This window comes from Gopherus flavomarginatus, chromosome 4 (assembly GCF_025201925.1).
Source record: "Gopherus flavomarginatus isolate rGopFla2 chromosome 4, rGopFla2.mat.asm, whole genome shotgun sequence".
NCBI lineage: Eukaryota > Metazoa > Chordata > Testudines > Testudinidae > Gopherus > Gopherus flavomarginatus.
The window spans coordinates 1,133,601-1,152,133 of NC_066620.1; the positions used below are offsets into that span (position 1 = coordinate 1,133,601).

Consider the following 18,533-nt stretch of genomic DNA (forward strand, 5'->3'; position numbering starts at 1 on the left):
CAGATCAGCAACAATTCTGGGTCAATATTTTTAAGATTGCAAAGCAGTTACGCAAGCCATTTCTTGGGTGCTTGTGTAGCTAATGCCTGCTTCTGTCTCAACAGCGACTCTCAATGACACTAAAGAGCCCCTAACTTTTCCCCCCACTGGTGACAACCTTCACTGGGACATTGTATCTCCTTTCTGTGCTCCCTAAGCTAGCACAGATACATCTCCAGCAATGCCTGCCAGCTGCAGCAGTGGTGCATGAATCCAGTGGCATCAATGCCATGTTCTGGGCTGCTTCCTGGGTGACGTGTCACGGATGAGACAGTGAGAGGTGTTATTCTGATTCCACCCGTCTTCCCCTCTCCAACACCATCCTGAGGACACTCTTTGGTATCTCCAGAGCACCTTCCCTCCCAGGAGCTTCACTGTGCAGTAGGTCAGAATTATTCTCCCCATTCAACAGAGAGTGATCAGTGACTTTTCCCAAGGCCAGGGAAATAGTGTAGCCAGGAGGCAGCACGTCCTGCAGCCCGACCTTGGTATGATACATCAGCTGGGATGAGTGACTGCAGCCATACCAGGTGCTGATTTGGCAGCCCAGCAAGGAAGATTTGGGGCCCTAGTTTGCTTGGGCCTCACCCATTCCCATTTCATTCTGCTTATACAAGGGTGACTCTGGGGAAAGGGACTTTTGGGGGATGATTGCGGGATTGGGCAGGGGTGACTCTGGAGAGGAGGCGTCAGGGGCGAGCAGGGGTGAATTGGGGGGATGGGTGGATGACTCCAGCAGGGGTTGGGTGGGGGTGATTCTGGGGGGCTGGGTAGTGACTCCGGTGTGTGTCTGTAGGTGACTCCAGGGAAGGAGGGTCTGGGATGACTCCAGGGGGTCCTGGCAGGGGTGACTCCACAGGGGCTCTGGGCCCTGACCGCTTGGGATCCTGCAGCTGGGGTTGGGATGCCAATTTTAGCTGGATGTGTTTCTTGCGATTTCATCACGACATCATTTTTAATTAAAACCGAATCTTTAATTCCTGGAGACTCCAGGCCAATCCTGGAGGGTTGGCAACCCGGCTGGGGGCGGGTAACACAAGGGATGCTAGGACCCTGCCGCGCCGGCACCCGGGCGCCAGAGAGGGCGGGGAAGAGGCGGCGCTGGGACCCCGCGGGCTCCGGGCCGCCAGCCGTGAAGGGGCGGAGCCTGAGGAGCTGTTGCCGGGCATGCGCCGGGGCGGGATTGGCGGCGCCGCGCGCTGCCGGCCGATAAAGGTCTCGCGGCGGCGTTTGACGTCACGCGGAGTTAATTTTAAACCCGGACAAGATGGCGGAGGGGGACGCGGCGCGGCGCGGCCAGCGAGCGGGGCCGCCAGGTAGCGCGGGGCACGGGGCGGGGCCTGCCCGGGGTGTCCGGCTCCGGCCGGGGCAGGGGCAGTGTAGCAGGTCTGGGTAGTGCATGGGGGGGGCACGGGGTGTCAGGCTCTGGCTAGTGCATGGGGGGGCCAGGTTTGCCCAGTGCATGGGGGGGTGGCAGGCACAGGGTGTCAGGCTCTAGCTAGTGCATGGGGAGGCAGGACTTGCCCGTGGGGGGGGTGGCACAGTGTAGCAGGCTCTGGCTAGTGCATGGGGAGGCAGGACTTGCCCGTGGGGGGGGGTGGCACAGGGTGTCAGGCTCTGGCTAGTGCATGGGGAGGCAGGACTTGCCCGTGGGGGGGGGTGGCACAGGGTGTCAGGCTCTGGCTAGTGTATGGGGGTGTCAGGCTTGCACAGTGCATGGGGGGGGCAGGCACAGGGTGTCAGGCTCTAGCTAGTGCATGGGGAGGCAGGACTTGCCCGTGGGGGGGGTGGCACAGTGTAGCAGGCTCTGGCTAGTGCATGGGGAGGCAGGACTTGCCCGTGGGGGGGGGTGGCACAGGGTGTCAGGCTCTGGCTAGTGTATGGGGGTGTCAGGCTTGCACAGTGCATGGGGGGGGCAGGCACAGGGTGTCAGGCTCTGGCTAGTGCATGGGGGGGGCACAGGGTGTCAGGCTCTGGCTAGTGCATGGGGAGGCAGGACTTGCCCGTGGGGAGGGGGGGTGGCACAGTGTGTCAAGGTCTGCCCAGTGCATGGGGGGGCCAGGCTTGCCCAGTGCATGGGGGGGCCAGGCTTGCCCAGTGCATGGGGGGGCCAGGCTCTGGCTGGTGCATGGGGGTGAGTGGCACAGATTGGCAGGCTCTCCCCAGGATATAGGGGGCAGGGTTTTAGTACATGGGAGGATGGCATAGTGGCAGGTTCTTGCTAGTGGATTTTGGGGTAGGCTGTATGTAGTAGGCCTGCCCAGCATGTTTTTTGGGGGAGGACTGGCAGGGTCTGGTCCATACACTTAAGGATCCAATTGTGTCCTGTGTTTGGTGGGTGGGGAGGAGAGCTGCTGCTGGTAGGTGTGGGAGCTGTGATCTGTAGTCGCGGTAGCAGTGCTGCATGGAGGAATCTGCTCTGATTGGAGTACAGTACTGGCGGTTCATTTATGCTGTGACCTACTTTTAAGTAGAACAAAAATCCTGAAGTGCCAGTTTTATCCCTTCCAACTCCCTCATTTGTTGCTTTTCAGCTTCTTTCCCTCCATAGGGAAAGGTTCTTTGAGCTTTGCCCCTGCGCAGATAGTTACTGTGATGAGTCTGGAGCAACACACTCAGTGTGTGCATAGAGGGAGTTTTGTGGCAATGCTGAATTGAACTGATAACATTTTAGTGACCTCACCCTGTGCTGCAACATGGTCCTAACTGGCAAGTGACCCAGGGACCTTGCCTTTGTGTATGTCATGATAAATTATGTGCGTAATTGTTGCTAAATCTCTCAGGGAGAATCAATTTGTAATACTCTACCATTCTGTAAATAAACCCAGGCAAATGATAGCATTTGGATACTATGATGATGGGAAATGCAGGAAATTTAATATAGATTAAAATGTTAAGCCATGTAAAACCTTAATGACTCAAATCCTAAATGATGGGAGCAATTTATTTTCTCATTCAAATAATAAAACTGAAACAGCCCTAGTTATAGGTACTGTGCTTACTGGTTCTGTTCACAGCATTTAAAGTGGGCTCTGGTTGTGAGATTTTACTGACTAGCTGAGAAGAGAGATTGTGAAGAAGAACTAGACTTTCCTTGCTCCCTTACAAGAGTGTGCTTGTATAAACATGCTGCTTGTCATGGAAGCAGATTTGTACAGTAGAGCGTCAATGTTCTTGTTGTAGCAAGTCCTCTCTTCATAATGGGACCTTCTGTCTTCAAGGGTTTGCTACTTAGACTCGTATATATTTGAGTCTAAGGTCATACAGAATGGCTCAGGAAAAAAACGAACATTTGAGAACATGTGAATGTCTGATTTGAGAGCTAGAAAGACAGGCAATGTTTTGCAAAGTCATAGGATCTTGGGGAGTTAGAATATAATGTAATATCTTCAGTCGAATGTTGAAGTCAGTAATTTTGGCAGACTTGCAACACTTTGTAACTACACTGTTGCATGATTCTAACACTTAGTTTGAAAACCACATGGTTGAATTCAGCATTAACCAAAAGCTGATTGGTGGATACCATGTGCTGCCATTGATTAGTGGTGATACAGTTGCTAGCCGCTGGATATGGAGACATCTTGGCAGAAGTAGAAGTTGGAAGTTGCAGATCAGATACTCTGCAAACCTGTTGAAAGGGGGGAATGATAACAAAATGTTGAAAGTGGGAATATCTGAATATTTTTGACAGTGTTGCTGCTCTTAGTAACTTAAAATAGTCTGAAGATCAAATGTCAAAGATCTGAAATTACTTAACGTTCTTTGACACAGTTCTCATGACTTATTTCAACAGTAAATTACCAGTTTGTGGATTTCCTAGCTTTTTATAGGTCAAAATAAAATCTGTTCACCTGTAACAAGTGGCCTCACTGTGACAGCATTCTCATCATAAAACAGGAACACGCATGTCCTCTACTTCAAGTGAGAACATAAGTCGTCATGGAACTACCTTAGCAAGACTTTTGCTTTCACATTAAATCAGTGCTTAGCATTGGAGGAGCTTTCTGTGTCGTATGTACCATCATGTAAAGCACATTGGCAGATTCATAACATCTGGAGAACAGGAGGGAAGTGTAATAAGATAGGTATATAGAGGCTGTTATTTAAAGGGAGTTAGACACCTAACACCCATTGATTTCAATGGGACTTAGATGCTTATATACTGTTAAAAATCTGGCTTGTAACTTGTCTTCTGTGTCATATACTTCTTTACGGAACCTAAACACTTCCCTTAACTTACAACTTTTAATGATGTTGTTCTTCCTCATTAAAAATCTATATTTGTTCAACAGCAGTTCTGTCCTTCAGGGTAAAGTGTGCTGCCTTTGAGAAAATAGGGAGGGGATGGTCTAAGGAAAGACTGGACAGACTCTAACACCATTGACTCCACTGTCTTCTCCCTTGCATCACTAGTGTTCTTAATGGCAACATCAGAGCTATTTCAGTCCTGAAGCTCGCTTGGTCATACTGCCAGTACAGTAAAAATGGTGGCAGTGAACTTCTGAAGTACAGACTAGAATTGGAACAGAACTAAATTCACGTTCTTCTCACTGACTGAAACATAACTGTAATATTCTGTCTTGTATGACAGTCACAAATTGCTAACCTTTCACCAGGGCTAGGATAAGAGGAAATAGAAAGTTATGACAGTGTTCATATCCTTGTCAAAACACACTAAACCACATCAAAATCTGATTACTCAATTCTGAGCAGTCATGGACATAGGACAAACTCCATACTCAAAGGATACCACCAAAGCTTTTCCAGCTTTGACTGCAGCCCCTGGGGCTAGCTTGCCTTTATATTATTTATTATATTCAGCAGTAAAGCAAGGAACTGCAGTTAGCAGAAGACTTGAGGCCTAATACATAATCTATAGATCAATCAAGATGACCGACGTCTTGTACTTTAGGTCCCAAGTAAGATTTCCAGTCACTTAAAATATTGCACTGTATCAATAAACATGCAGATTTGCTGTGTCCATTTAACAACCTGAACTTCTTCGAATGATCTGCAAAAAGTTCAAAGGGGCAGTATCAAGTTTAAAATCCAGAGTTTGAAGTGGTTTGCATTCTTGCTTGCATGCAACACAGTGTGTGTGTGTGTGTGTGTGTACACAGTGTTGAACTGTGCATTTGCAGTTCACCAACTTGCATGCATTTCATTAATCCATCCTGGACCAACATTTTACACTTGATTTACTAACAGTTTAAATGATTAAAAATGACTTCTTAGTCTTATTGTCCAAGCTGAGTGAAATCCCAAAAATATAGTTCTTGTTTACACATGCTGGAATTCTTGCAATCCAAATACTGTAGAGGAATTTTGAAATACCTACACTTATTCTGAAATCTTAAACTTAACATGACTTCTGAACATTGCAATGAATTCTATTTAGCTTTTTGTGAAAACAGAACCACTTCAATAAGCTAAGATCGGAGTTTGAGCTGTCTGGCAGTGGTGCCTCTTTCCTGTTACAATGAAAATATTTTACTCTGAGCATTGATGGATCATTTTCCTCATATGTTCAGAGCTTTGCCATAGTCCTGCAGTTGAGTGTCAGTGGAACTCTGGATGGGTTTGCCCACATGAATCCAATTTCAATATTGGAACTTATGCTTGTAACATGAATACTAGAGCAAACTAATCTGTTCTAAGGAATGGTCTCCTTTTATGGATAAAAGCAGGTTAATGATATTTAAGAACAGTATTTCAGTTAATTTTTGTCATGCAGTAGTCTGAAAGGAGTAAGGGTATCTGTACAAATAGAAATAACTCTTGGCAACTAATTTCACAGGAAATGTTTGAGTACTTATCGAGGGAATCAGTAGCTGATCATATCATGCTTCAACTGTATGACTTCAGCTGTTTGCAGAAAGCCCCCAATATGTTTCACTATACTGATTTTTTAAGAGATGTTCAAAATAAAATCAGAACATTTTGTTTGCGCTATATAAACTGGAAGTTTCCCTCATGCAGTGGCATGCGGATTGGGCCAGTCACATTTTTTAATACCTGGTAGCTATCTGAAGTATCTTAAAGGGACCCTCAACTCAAACTTCTTGAAATATACTAACTTTAAAAAGTCTCCCATGTCTGACAGATTTGAGGCATACCGTTTAATGGGCACTGTTTATCTAAGTTTTAAAAAAATTCTGGCAACAAGGGAGAAACTGTCTGCAAGGGGCACAGGAAAACTGACTTTACTTTGTGCATAAAAGCACTGTATAAAGAGACTTTTTTGCTTTCAATTACTGTAATCTTGGCTATTAAATCTAACTAGTTAGTAAAAACAAACCTCATTTTCAATTGGTATTCCTTTAGCATCGGTCCTATAAAGCTTGCATGAAGTGGTCAATGCAGCACTCCCACTGTGTGATCCTTGCTGTTTCATTCTGTGGACCACCAGAAAGTGCCAGAGAACACAACTTAAGAACCGTTGTCTTGAGAAACCTTTCAAGTTCAAGTGCAAACCATGATAGCTGTCACTTGCCTAGCAGAGAAATTTAGACAATAGTTATTTTACCACTGTGTACAACCAGGTTTGTGTAGCATATACACTTGCTATCAGTTTTTTTCAGTGGACCGATCACATTTTAGTACTAACTTCCTGTGAAATTCTGGATTGGCAAAGAAGTCACTTCAGAAGCAAATATTTCATCAGACTAGCTATAATATATATCTATGTATTACACTGACTTTAAGTGGGGAACATTGACATCTGGAAAACAAACTGTTTTTCAAGTAGTGGCTAGTAGTGTGCAGACACAGGTAATCAAGTTAGTTTAAGTTGGATGTAACACCCACACACTCTGTGGGCCACACATAAAGAGATTGATGAATGTGCTACAGCAGTGGTCCCCAATGTGGTGCCCGCCGGGGCATTTATGTGCACCCGCCTAGTGCCCAGCAGGGGAGAGAAGCTGCAGCCCCGCGCCTGCTGGGAACGGAGAACTCTGAGGCTGCAGGCTGTGGGTGCTGGTGTTCTCTGTCCCCGGCAGGCACCAGGCTGCGGCTTCTCTCCGGGGTGAAGCCATGGCCCCGCCCCTGCTGGGGACAGAGAACTCCGAGGCTGCAGGCTGCGGGTGCTAGTGTTCTCAGTCCTCGACAGGCGTGGAACCTGCCTAGTGCCCAGCATGGGAGAGAAACCACGTCACCGTGCCTGCTGGGGACAGAGAACTCCAGGGCTGCAGGCTTCATTCTATGTTAAAGTAACAATAATAAATACATTTGGACCAGCAGTTCAACTATGTTTTACTTTTTTAAATAAGATGAAAACTGCTTATGATATTTATTTTTTGTAAAAACTCCTTAATTTTTCTTACAGGTAGATAAAAAAGAGCAAATTCACATGGTAAGGTGAAAGTAATTGCCAAATAATTTAATACCTTTCACATGTAAAATTACCCTTTATATCTTATGGATTCATATTATGTAATAGTAAATATGATGATTTTCATATTATTTAATGTACAAATACAAAATAAGCCTTGAAAAATTGTTGGCGCCCGCCACACTCTTCTGAAAACATGAATGTGCTACTGGCCACAAAAAGGTTGGGGACCACTGTGCTACAGTCTTAGTACAGCTGGGTCTTCTGGTTCATGCAATGGAGGCAAATGCGTTTAGAACTGGAGGTCCCAGGTTTCGTACCTGCTGCCAATGACCCACCCAGGAGTGCAGTGTTAGAGACGACAAACTTCCGGAAAGTTCTCCAAACAGAGAGCCAGCCGCCTCAACTTCCAAATCAGCATTTCGTGTTAATACCTAAAGGTTTTGTATTGGTTGGCTATGTGAAATTTGTCAGTGCTCATGGGAATGTTTAATCTGACCTTTGAGACTGGACTAAAAGAAGATTCTCTCTGAAAATACATTAAAAATGCAGTTGACCCTCCTCTAATCAATCTCATATCAAATATTCTGAAGTGCTTGTGTATTCCTGTAGCCTCCCTTGATATTGGCTAGTTGTTAGCTGCTGTTTAGGGATGGGGAAAAAATTAAATGATCAAGACTTAAGCTATTTAGGAGTTAAGGGGAAATCCTGCAAAGAGTAGCTGGGGAAAGAACATTTTCTTCCTGCAGCTCACGCAATAGCAGTAAATAATTTAGTAGTCATGAACAGACACACTAGAAACGTGAACATGTAAAGTGCTAGATCAGTGCACTATTTGCATCTGCAAAATTCCTCTCAAAGACTAATCTGGTGAGGAATGTAAGTACTAGCTCCATATTATCGTTCAGGGTATATAGAGTGGGGAATGGAGATGGTTTTGGTGACTTGTGCCAGGCTACACAGGGAATCATAGGAAGGGACTTAAATTGTAACCCTTTCATTTTTTGGTCTCCTGCTCATGGCTTCCTCTCTGAAAGAGGAATATTTTGCTGTTTTCTCCTTGTTGGATGGAGACTTCCCCCTCCCAGTTTCTGATATCTTTCCTTTTCTCTAGCTGGCCCCCCATTAAGAACTTCAGTTTCCTGTTTAAACTTCTGCCCAGAGGATGAGCACATGGTTTCTTTAATTGCTGTTGCACAACTGACCTGGAATGTAGCACTGCTGCATGGCAGGATGGCACTTGCACATCACCATTGATCTAAGTGGATTGCTCTTCAAGAACTGGAATGAAAACCAGAATCTGACATTCATCCTGTCTTCAACTTTTCTTCCTTGCGTGTTTGCACAAATAAAAAATCCATAGATCTACAAAATAGGTTTCAAAATATGGGCATAGACACTGATATAAATTAGAACTAGCATATAATTATTCAAATATAACTGGGTTAAAAAATAATTACAGAAGTGATGAACTATGCTTAATGAAGTGACATGTCGCTGACCATCTTGGTGAATAGACTCCATACTCCAGGTGTCCCTAAGCCTCCAACTGTCAGAAGCTGTGACTGGATGATGGGATGGATCATTCAAAATTGCCCTATTCTGTTCATTCCTTCTGAAGCACCTGGCATTGGCCACTTTCAGAAAGTAGGATATTGGACTAGATGGACCACTGCCCTAACCAATATGGCTGTTATGTTAAGTCTTACTGGTGCAAAACTGTGTAAGTGAAATCAGAATCAGGCCCCAAAACATCTTCAGTAAAGCTGCAGTCACACACTAAGATGGAAGGAAAAAGTAGATTAACATGACATTGTCTGTTTTATAACTCTGCATTGTATAAACAACTTATTGATATCAGGAAAATATTTAACATGTATGTTGGCACAGTTTGTACTGCATGACTACCAGTAAAATGAAACTTCATTTTCAATCAAACTAAAAAGTGTGAGGAGAATCCTATTGAAATGATGTTAAGTGCGTGTTCTGTGATACAGGGTCTGCATTTTTACACTACACAGTCCAGGAAAGTTGTTCTCACCGAGTGATACAGCTCAATTTGAGATAAAGAAGGTGTGACGTGAAGTGCAGTTATTTTAACCTTGTACATAAGCCAAATCTCATTAGTGCCCCCTCCAAACTCCTGAGGGGCTGGCTTGCACCACTTATGTCTCGTAACTTTCCTGAGAGTAGGTAAAAAGATAGAAGGAAGAGCCAATTTTCTTTCTCTACTTCTTGGCAGTGGCTGTTGGTTTCCCGAATCTTTTTAGGGTATGTCTACACTGGCAGAGTTACAGTGCTGGCTGTTACAGCGCCACTCAAAGTGCTGAAGGGAAATCACTTTTGTGTGTTCATGCTGTCAGCTGCCTGCACAATAGCATGTTCATACTTGCAGTGGTATTCAGAATGGGGCACTCTGGGCAGCTATTCCATGGAGCATCTCTTCCCCTTTAATCGCATCCTGCTCTGAAAGACCATGACTTGGGGCAACATGCGTGACATTGGATGGCTTTGCACAAATGAGCTTCTTAACTGCAGAGGGGTGACAGATGGCCTGCATATTCCAATTCTGGTACCAGACCACCTAGCTATGAAGTACATTAATCGCAGGAGGTATTTCTCAATGGTTCTCCAGGCGCTTGTGGATCACCGTGGGCATTTCACGGACATTAATGCAGGCTGGTCCGGAAAGGTGCATGACGCATGCATCTTTCGGAACACTAGCCTGTTCAGGAAGCTGCAAGAAGGGACTTTTTTCCCGGACCAGAAGATCCCTGTAAGGGAAGTTGAAATGCCCACTGTGATCCTGGGAGATCCTGCCTACCCCTTAATGCCGTACACTGGGCACCTTGCCGGCGGCAAGAAGTAGTTCAACAGGCTGAGAGAGCAGAATGGCTCTTGAGTGTGCTTTTGGCCATTTAAAGGCCTGCTGGTGCTGCCTGTATGGGACCTGGCCAATTACAATATTCCTGGTCTTATAGCCATATGCTGTACGCTCCATAATATCTGTGAAGGGAAGGGTGAAAGCTAGAGACCAGAGTTATTAGAGGGGTGCAGCGTGGGGCTACAAGGATCAGGGATGCCTCGAGGCAGCAATTTGAAATTGAAAGCCACTAATTGTTGCAATGCTTGGGAGTACAGTTCTTGTAATGCTCGGAGGTGATTGTGATTGGTGCAGATGATGCACTATGAAGGTGTAAGAAAAATGCCTGTTTGCTTTAAAACCAAAACAATTATTTCATTAAACAACTACTGGATTGGGGAGAGAGGCCAGAAAAAAATCAGCGCCGAGGGGGATGGGGGAAGGGAGAGTCGCTGGAGAAGGTGCGGTCCCGGGATGGTTAAAGCTAGGAGGTTGATAAGTGTGTTGGCGTGTATGGGAGGTGCATGGAAAAGTTTTGCAACAGCATCTGCAGGGGAGGGCGTGAGTGGAGCTGCTTGGTTTGCAGTGCTAGTAGCGCCTGGAGCGTGTCCACTTGATGCTCCGTAGCATTTAAGAGCCGCTTTGTGTCTTCGTTCTGGTGCGCAGCGTTCTCCTTTTGGTCCCTCCTCTCGCTGTCCTGCCACTCCTTCAGTTCTTGTTTTTCAGCTGTGGAGTGCATCATGACCTCACACAGAAAGGTCATATCTGTGAAGCCAAAATGCAACGTTTTACAGAAGCAGTATTGTTTGCCACACACAGACTACTGATTTAAAACACAGCCACTATTCATATACCTGTCACTAACTGGCTGACCCCAGGCAAGCACACATGAGCCACAAGACACTCCAAATGGTGAGTAACCACAGGGACAGGGGAAGTCACTGTTCCAGGACCGTACTGTACACTGGGCATGTTGCTTTTGGGGAGAGCCAGCACTATGAGGGGGCCTTATAATCATTCCTGTCCCCACATTTTCCCCAGGCTGTGTTCATTATGGAAGATAGCTCACTGCTGAGGGTGAGCAGGGAATCAAGACGCGGCGTCTGCTCTGGCCCTTACGCGGCTCACCTGTGTGCAGCAGTGGTGCCCGCCCCTCCTCCCAGTGACAGCAGGGTGGCATGGGAAAGTTACTCTTAATGGGGCAAGAAATGAAGCAGCGCTGCCAAAGAACCTGCGGCAGCGGATTGACCAGTATTTCCATGAGAGGTTTCTGGCGATCTGAGGCAGATTCCCGTGAAGTGAGGGAGTCAATCAACACCCTGTTCCACAGCTCAGACTAGGCATGTGGTGGTATGTGCATCATACAGACACAAGCTTGCTTTCTGCAACTCTCCTGCCCCTAACAACTTGCTTCAATGATTCCCAAAATCAAAGCCACTTACCAGGACCCTCCGTTTGTGCTTCGCCAAGTTCCGACAGCTGTAATTGTTAGGCTCCTCCGGGGTAGAAAAGAGCTCCGGAGGCTGTATGCATTTCTGACCTCTGAGTTGTCCTCTGCCTCTGGGCCTCCCTCCCCCTCCACATCCTTGTCCAAGATTTCCTCCTCCAGTCTCAGTCCACACTTGACTGGCATGCAAGCCACTGAAGTATCCATGATGGCCTTTGCAGTGGAAGTGAGGTCGTCACCGGGTATTGCAGCCAGCTCTTTGTAGAACCTGCAGCTCATGGGTGCAGCACCGGAGTGATGGTTTGCCTCCTGCACCTTTTGGTAGGCGTTCCGCAGCTCCTTCACTTTTGACCCTGCGCTGCAGTGTGTCCCGGTCATGGCCTTTCTGTCATGCTTTGTGAAATCTGTCTGTAGGTATCATCATTCCTATGGCCGGAGCACAGCTGGGACTGGACAGCCTCCTCTCCCCAAATGCTAATGATGTCTAGCAGCTCAGCATTTCCCCACGGTGGAGATTTCCTGGTGCGTGGAGCAGGCCTCGTCTGCTGGAAAGTTGTGCTGAGACACTGCTTATATCACCAAGCAAACAGGAAGGGGACTTTCAAAATTCCCAAGGAATTTATGGGGTGGGGATGATTGGTCACCTGAGGGCAGGGCAGTAGAGTTCAAATAGATGACCAGAGAGAGGCAAGAACAGGCATAATAGGGTACCTCCCAGAGGCCAGTTGCAGCTCTGTAATCGACCAGAGTGTCTACATTGGCACCGCAGCGCTGTACTCCTGGTGCAGAAAGCTGTACACCTCTCAGTGGTTTTTTACAGTGCTGCAACTGCGCAGTTTCTGCGCACTAAGTGGCTTGGTAGTGTGTACGTCTCAGGATTTATAACGCAGAAAGCTGCTTTACTGTGCAGAAACTTGCCAAGGTAGACAAGGCCTTAATGTGGTCGGATTTGAGATTCCTTTGGTTTGGGGGCTAATTAGGAACAGAAAGCATACTGTCACAGCACTGAAGATTGACAACTTGTGGAAACTCTCACAGTATCACTTTCAGGTGAGGAGCAAGCAGTGGAAAAAGGTCAATTTTTAAAGCACCAAGATCCTGTTTTCATGCATAGATCCTGACTCCTTGCAAATACACAGAATGGCGCTGAGCATTTCAGCAGCAAAGCCTGTCATGTAGTCTTGGTGGCTGTTGTGACCAACCTCATTATCTCTAGCTTGCTTGCATATATATACCTGCCCCTGGAAATTTCCACTACATGCATCTGACGAAGTGGGTATTCACCCACGAAAGCTCATGCTCCAAAACATCTGTTAGTCTATAAGGTGCCACAGGATTCTTTACTGTTGTGACCAAGTATCTTCTATTTAAAAGAGAGAACTTTTTCCTTGACAACAGTTTCCTTACAATGTAAACCTACAGAATACACTTAATAGCTCAAAAAAGTAATGTGAAGAGTTCTTGTTACTTGTTCATGTATAAAGTAACAGCTTATTCTAAATATTATATTTCCATAGTATTTGCTTTAGTGAGATACTTTCTCGTCACTGTTGCTATTCTGTTTGTTGGAAATGGAATTTAGATTAAACTTTATGGGGTTAGGACATTATTTCATGTTGTTTGTGTTATGTGCTCTGTGTATAGTAGTGTTGTGGGGTTTGTAAGATTTGGGTGTCTCACCTACATTAGAAGACCACCCTGGAAGAGGTTCTGTCTGGGAAAACTGTGCAGTTAGTGAAATCTATTGGATTCAAGTAAAATACAAAGTATTTAAAAGCAAGTATTGTCTCTAAATGCTAACAGGCTTTTAAACCTTAATTCTAGAAAGGTAGCGCTTCCTTAGATGTTACATTTGTAATGATAATCTTATGTATAGCTTTATTTCTAAGATGCACATTTTTGTAAAAATGTGCAACATTCCTAAAGCTTCATGCAAGAAATCGGCTAGTTCTAAAAGTACTGTAGAAATAAGTAGTATTTGTGTGGGTCAGCTGCTGAATCCTTCTCACATGGCACATTCCTAAAGGTTTAACAGTGAAGAAAAGAATCTTCTAGTTTAAACTGAAGTTAATGGTATTATACATGGAAGTTGAACTAATCTTAAGAGCCGTATTCAAGATCCCATATAAAAATGGGCATACAGTACTTCATGGACAAAACTTAAAATGGAAATGGAGACATCTATGGAGCATTCAGACACTGCACAGGAATCTTGATTGTATGAAGAGATGTATGGAGTGTGAAGAGGATTTAAGTTGGCTCATCTAATAGAATGTGAATAAGCAAGAATAACATGCCATTTAAGTACTTTGCATTGCAGGCATACCATTCTTTTGGTCCTTTTTGTTAACCAAATATCCTACTAGACTATTCTGTAGTACAAAATACATGACTAGCTTCCTATTTTTATAGAGCATTAGAACTGGCTAAAAAGAGCTCAAAGTGAAAAGTAATCCATTATTGTACTTGCTTGGGGTCCCTTTGTCAGCTCTGTCACTGTAATGTTTGTTTCTAAAAAAGACGCACACAAACCGAGGAAACTGACAATATACTTTCTTAGATGCCCAAAATAAACTGGAGCGAAGCTTCCATGCATTGGTTATAGTACTATTATGGTCCTATCGTAGGAGGTTAGTAAATCTTCAGACAGAAGCACAATTAAGGTGACTGTCCCTTCAGATGAAAACAAGGTTTTAAAGACTAAAGGACAGTGACAAAGGGTTGCTGTGTATATATGATCACTGTATAGAAAAGTGAAGGTCAGAAATAATTACAGCAATATTGGATTAGAATCTCTCATCTGGTTGACTGATGGCAAAGAGGGAAACAGTCAGCTCCCTCTTGTCTTCCTTTCATAATCCTTGCCATCTTGTCATTCTCTTCCACATTATTCATTCTTAAAAAAGGATGTTAGAAGGCAAGTCTGTGCTTAAAATGATGCAGCAATGCAGCAACACTCGTCCAGTTGTGCAGCGTTTCAGTGATGATGCTACTACGCTGATGGGAAAACTTCTCCCGTTGGTGTAGTGTTAATCCACCTCCGCAAGAGGCAGTAGCTATGGTGACCGAAGTTTCCTGTCAACGTTGTGCTATCTACACTGGGAGTTAAGTATGTATGACTGGGTAGATTTTCCACACACTTGAGTGACATAGTTATACCGACTAGTTATACTGCTAGTGTAGACCAAGCCTAACAGAAATGCACTTTGTTTGTAGACATAAATTGTATTAGCGTCATCCATGCCACCAACTGGTTACAAAGTTGGTTTAAATTGTAGTGTAAACAGGACTTAATGGAGTGAAACTGAGATGATCTGGAGAACTTAATACCTCTATTATGAGGAAATGCTTTATGCAGGAGCAGCATAAGAATTTTTCTTTGCACTCATGTGGGAGGGGTGTAGGGGACCCAGGAAAAGGAAATTTGCTTGTTTGGCTGCAATTCTGTCTATCTTGAGTAGTCCTCTGGGAGGCCAGATTGATTTAAATCACCAAGTGGAAAACCTCGATTTAAATGATCAACTTTAATCAGCTTTTCCATTTGTACTTCCTTTCTCTTTTAAAGAAAGGTGCATTCTCATTGGTTGACATAACTATTAAAACACATTGATTTACAACTAAATAGCCTTTACACTATATTTGATATTTCTTTTGATTACCTAGGAAGATACACTATATACATTCATTTTAGCAGTTATATAGTTTAACATTTTCAGATTCTTAAATGTACATTTTCGGTATGTTAGAAAATGGTGAATGATATTGCTCACTTACTAGACATTTAACTTTTTGCTCATGAATTGTCAAGCTGTGTTAAGATGGTAACTGTAATTAAATTCTAAACAGCATATAAAACTTATTTTTATTAAACAAAACAACCTTAAATGTTTTGGATATAGAAACTTCTTATCAAAATATTTCACATGTACAACTAAATGATTTATTAAACAGGAGGATTAACTGTATTCTGTGAATTAAACTGATTTATTTAATCTTAACCTGGGAAATTTTTCAGTTACATCTAAGTGAAAGTGATGGGAGCTTAAGTTTCTACTCAGTCTTTTGAAGATGAGACAGTCTCCTAGGTTGCTTAGGCTGACCTACTGTGCCATATTTATAAAGCTTGACCTCAAAAATTAGATGTTTCCCCAATTCTTTTCGTTAGATAGAAAAGCAGCCTTTTCCTCATTTTTTGGATGAGACTTAGGGATTCAAGAAAAAATTACTTAATAAATAAAAAAATCCAATTTAAATAAAAATCATTAACTTCTATTCACCCTCTCCTCTGCTGATACTGGAAGAACTTATGCTGTTCCTTCCTACATAGAGCTTTCTCCCCCTCGTTTAGCAAAAGTTAACCTGGTAGTTTCACTAACACTGGTTTACCACAACCTGTTATTTAAAATTCATCTTTGTCAAGGAAAAATCAGGATGATCAACTTTTCTTGTTGGACAATCAGATACTTCTCCAAGGCCAACTTGGATTCTGTAACAAATTTCAATACAATCCCAGTTTGATGATGCATGCTATTAAATCTGCTTTCACATACAAGAAATTGGTTGTCTGAGGTTTGGACAAATTCTGCTTCCCTTCCCAATGTGGGATCTGACCACTTCTGGAGGCAGTAAACAAGACACTTTTGGGGACAGGGGAACTTGCGATACTGCATTTTTATTTCCCCATTCACATGTCTCAACTTACCAGAGTATTTCCTAGAACAGCATCGTACAGCTTGGCACTGTCCTGGTAGAGCTCATTCTAGGTGAGAAGGAAGAGAAACAAACTTTTAAGTTTGTTACTGTCTCCTCCTTCCCCGTCCTCAACTCTTAAAAAACCAAACCAAACTTTCCTCTTCAGCAGTAGGGGAACATAATTGTCTCAGCTGCTTGATCCATAGGGTGTCCCCAAAACAGGAAGTGCATATTGAAATTTGGCTGGGTTTGACACATTTCATACTGCTACAGTCTTTGCAGATACTCACTACAGCATTTTCTGAGGCCCAACTTGTGTGAAAGCGAACTGCTGAATATATCAAGGTGGGGAGGAGTGTTAACTTTTTGTCGCCTATCCTTCAGTAATGTACTGTCTGCAGAAAAGTCCTGCCTTTCCTCCTGAATTAAACACAACAAAATACCAGTTCCAATATTACCATTTAGTAGGAACTCTTCCTCTGCCATTGTATACACACCTGTTAATAAATAGACCTTTGATTTCTTTTGTCTAACTAGCTATGAAATTTCTTGGGTTTCTAGGTGACCAGAATATCTTCTCTCCTCATTCCCTTATGGGCATGCAGCTTCAGGTACTTTGCCTTTTTATGGTTTTATATAATCAATCCAGAATTAACAAACATAAGAAACAGAACTTCTGTAATTAGAAAGGGATGGGGGGGGGTGGTAAATATTCATTTTCCCCCTTATTCTTGTGGATTTCCAGACAAGTCTTTGGGACTTAACTCATCCATCCTATTTATAGCAGAAATATTCAAAACACTTAAATATTTCTGGCCTTAAAATGAGCTACTTGGCAGCATTTGCTAGTCAGCAATAGAAAGGCAGTGATGTGTAGAAGTCTACAGTGGTGCCATAACTTTCATGGGAATCTTGCTGTGAATTTACAAAATAAGACAACTGGAAAAAAGTGTAGATAGCAATTGTTGATTTAAAAAAAATCATTTTATCACTTAGGAGTGTAGCAGAACTCTCTCATAATTGAACTATGAAATATTTTAGATATTGTAAACGTGCTTATAAATTAACTAAAGGAAAGTAAATTTTATTTACATCTGTCCCTTAAGAGAACTAGTAACTCTATTAAAATTTCACACATGCCTACACTTTCTCTGTTCAGTTCACTACCCCAAAACAGTAACCACACTCAGGCCTCTCTCACTAGAGAAAGGAGAGAGACTTAAAAATGCCAGTCCTTTAGCTGGGTGAAAAGATCTGACCAGTGCCTTAAATTAAATTATGCTTCTTCACACTATATAAAACTCTTCAAGAACTAGCTTGGAATCTTAGCTCAAACTTTACATCCAAAAGCTCAAATAGTAAACTTTCTGATCATAATAAACTTCCCTTTAAAAGGGGCCACTATAAACTTTAAAATATATTTATCTGAAATGTTGATACAGTACCTAGTGAGCTTACAAGCAAAGCCTGAGATTACTATGTTTGGAAAGTTATCGAGACAAACTTCCTGAGTGTTTTCAGTTGACTCTGCATGTGATACACTTTGTGTACTCCCTTTCAGATTCTCCTGTATCAGCCTTTCCCTTATAAATATCAACACAGGAGCAAAACAACATCTATTTTTAAAAAAGCTGGCACTTACTTAAAAAGGTTACTGTATCAAATTTTTTAACTTAAAAGGCCCCAAGCAAACTCTTCCTTTAAGCAGTTTTCATACTAGTATCCCTAAGTAATTTTTTACTGCTAAATTTTGAGCTGATTTTACTTCTCATGTAAGGCAGTATTTTCCTATAGGCTTCAGAAAGATGGAATGAATAGAGGTCATTCAACACACTTACAGAAGCCTGGTGTTAGGAAATAATCTTAGGTTTTGATCTTTTCTTTTGTAACCAGTTCTTGTTGTGGTGAGTGCAGACAAACTCTGTAGTCACTTAACGAAAGACCATTCCTGCCCCAAAGAGACTACAATCTGAATAGTCTAAGTGGGAGGGGAACCATGAGCAGAGAAGTGGAGTATTCTGTCTTCTCTTGGGATACAGTGTACCGAATAGTTGGTAAAACTATTGTTTTAATTTTCCAGAATGAAATTACCGTAAAATGCATATAAGGCAAACACTGTGGGTACCGTGACAGGGTGAGGCCAGATGGCTACAGGAGAG

The 18,533-nt window shown here is 43.3% G+C and overlaps 1 protein-coding gene across 2 annotated transcripts in view; it reads left to right on the forward strand.

Moving 5' to 3' along the window:
• Positions 1-1,244: 1,244 nt before the first annotated feature.
• The window catches only part of ATL2 (atlastin GTPase 2), a 58,041-nt gene continuing 40,752 nt past the window's right edge, over positions 1,245-18,533 (forward strand). For both annotated transcript variants that reach the window (XM_050951464.1, XM_050951463.1), the window contains exon 1: positions 1,245-1,355. In XM_050951464.1, the coding sequence (XP_050807421.1) occupies positions 1,307-1,355 (49 nt within the window). In that variant the 5' untranslated portion in view covers positions 1,245-1,306. The remainder of the gene's footprint in view (positions 1,356-18,533) is intronic.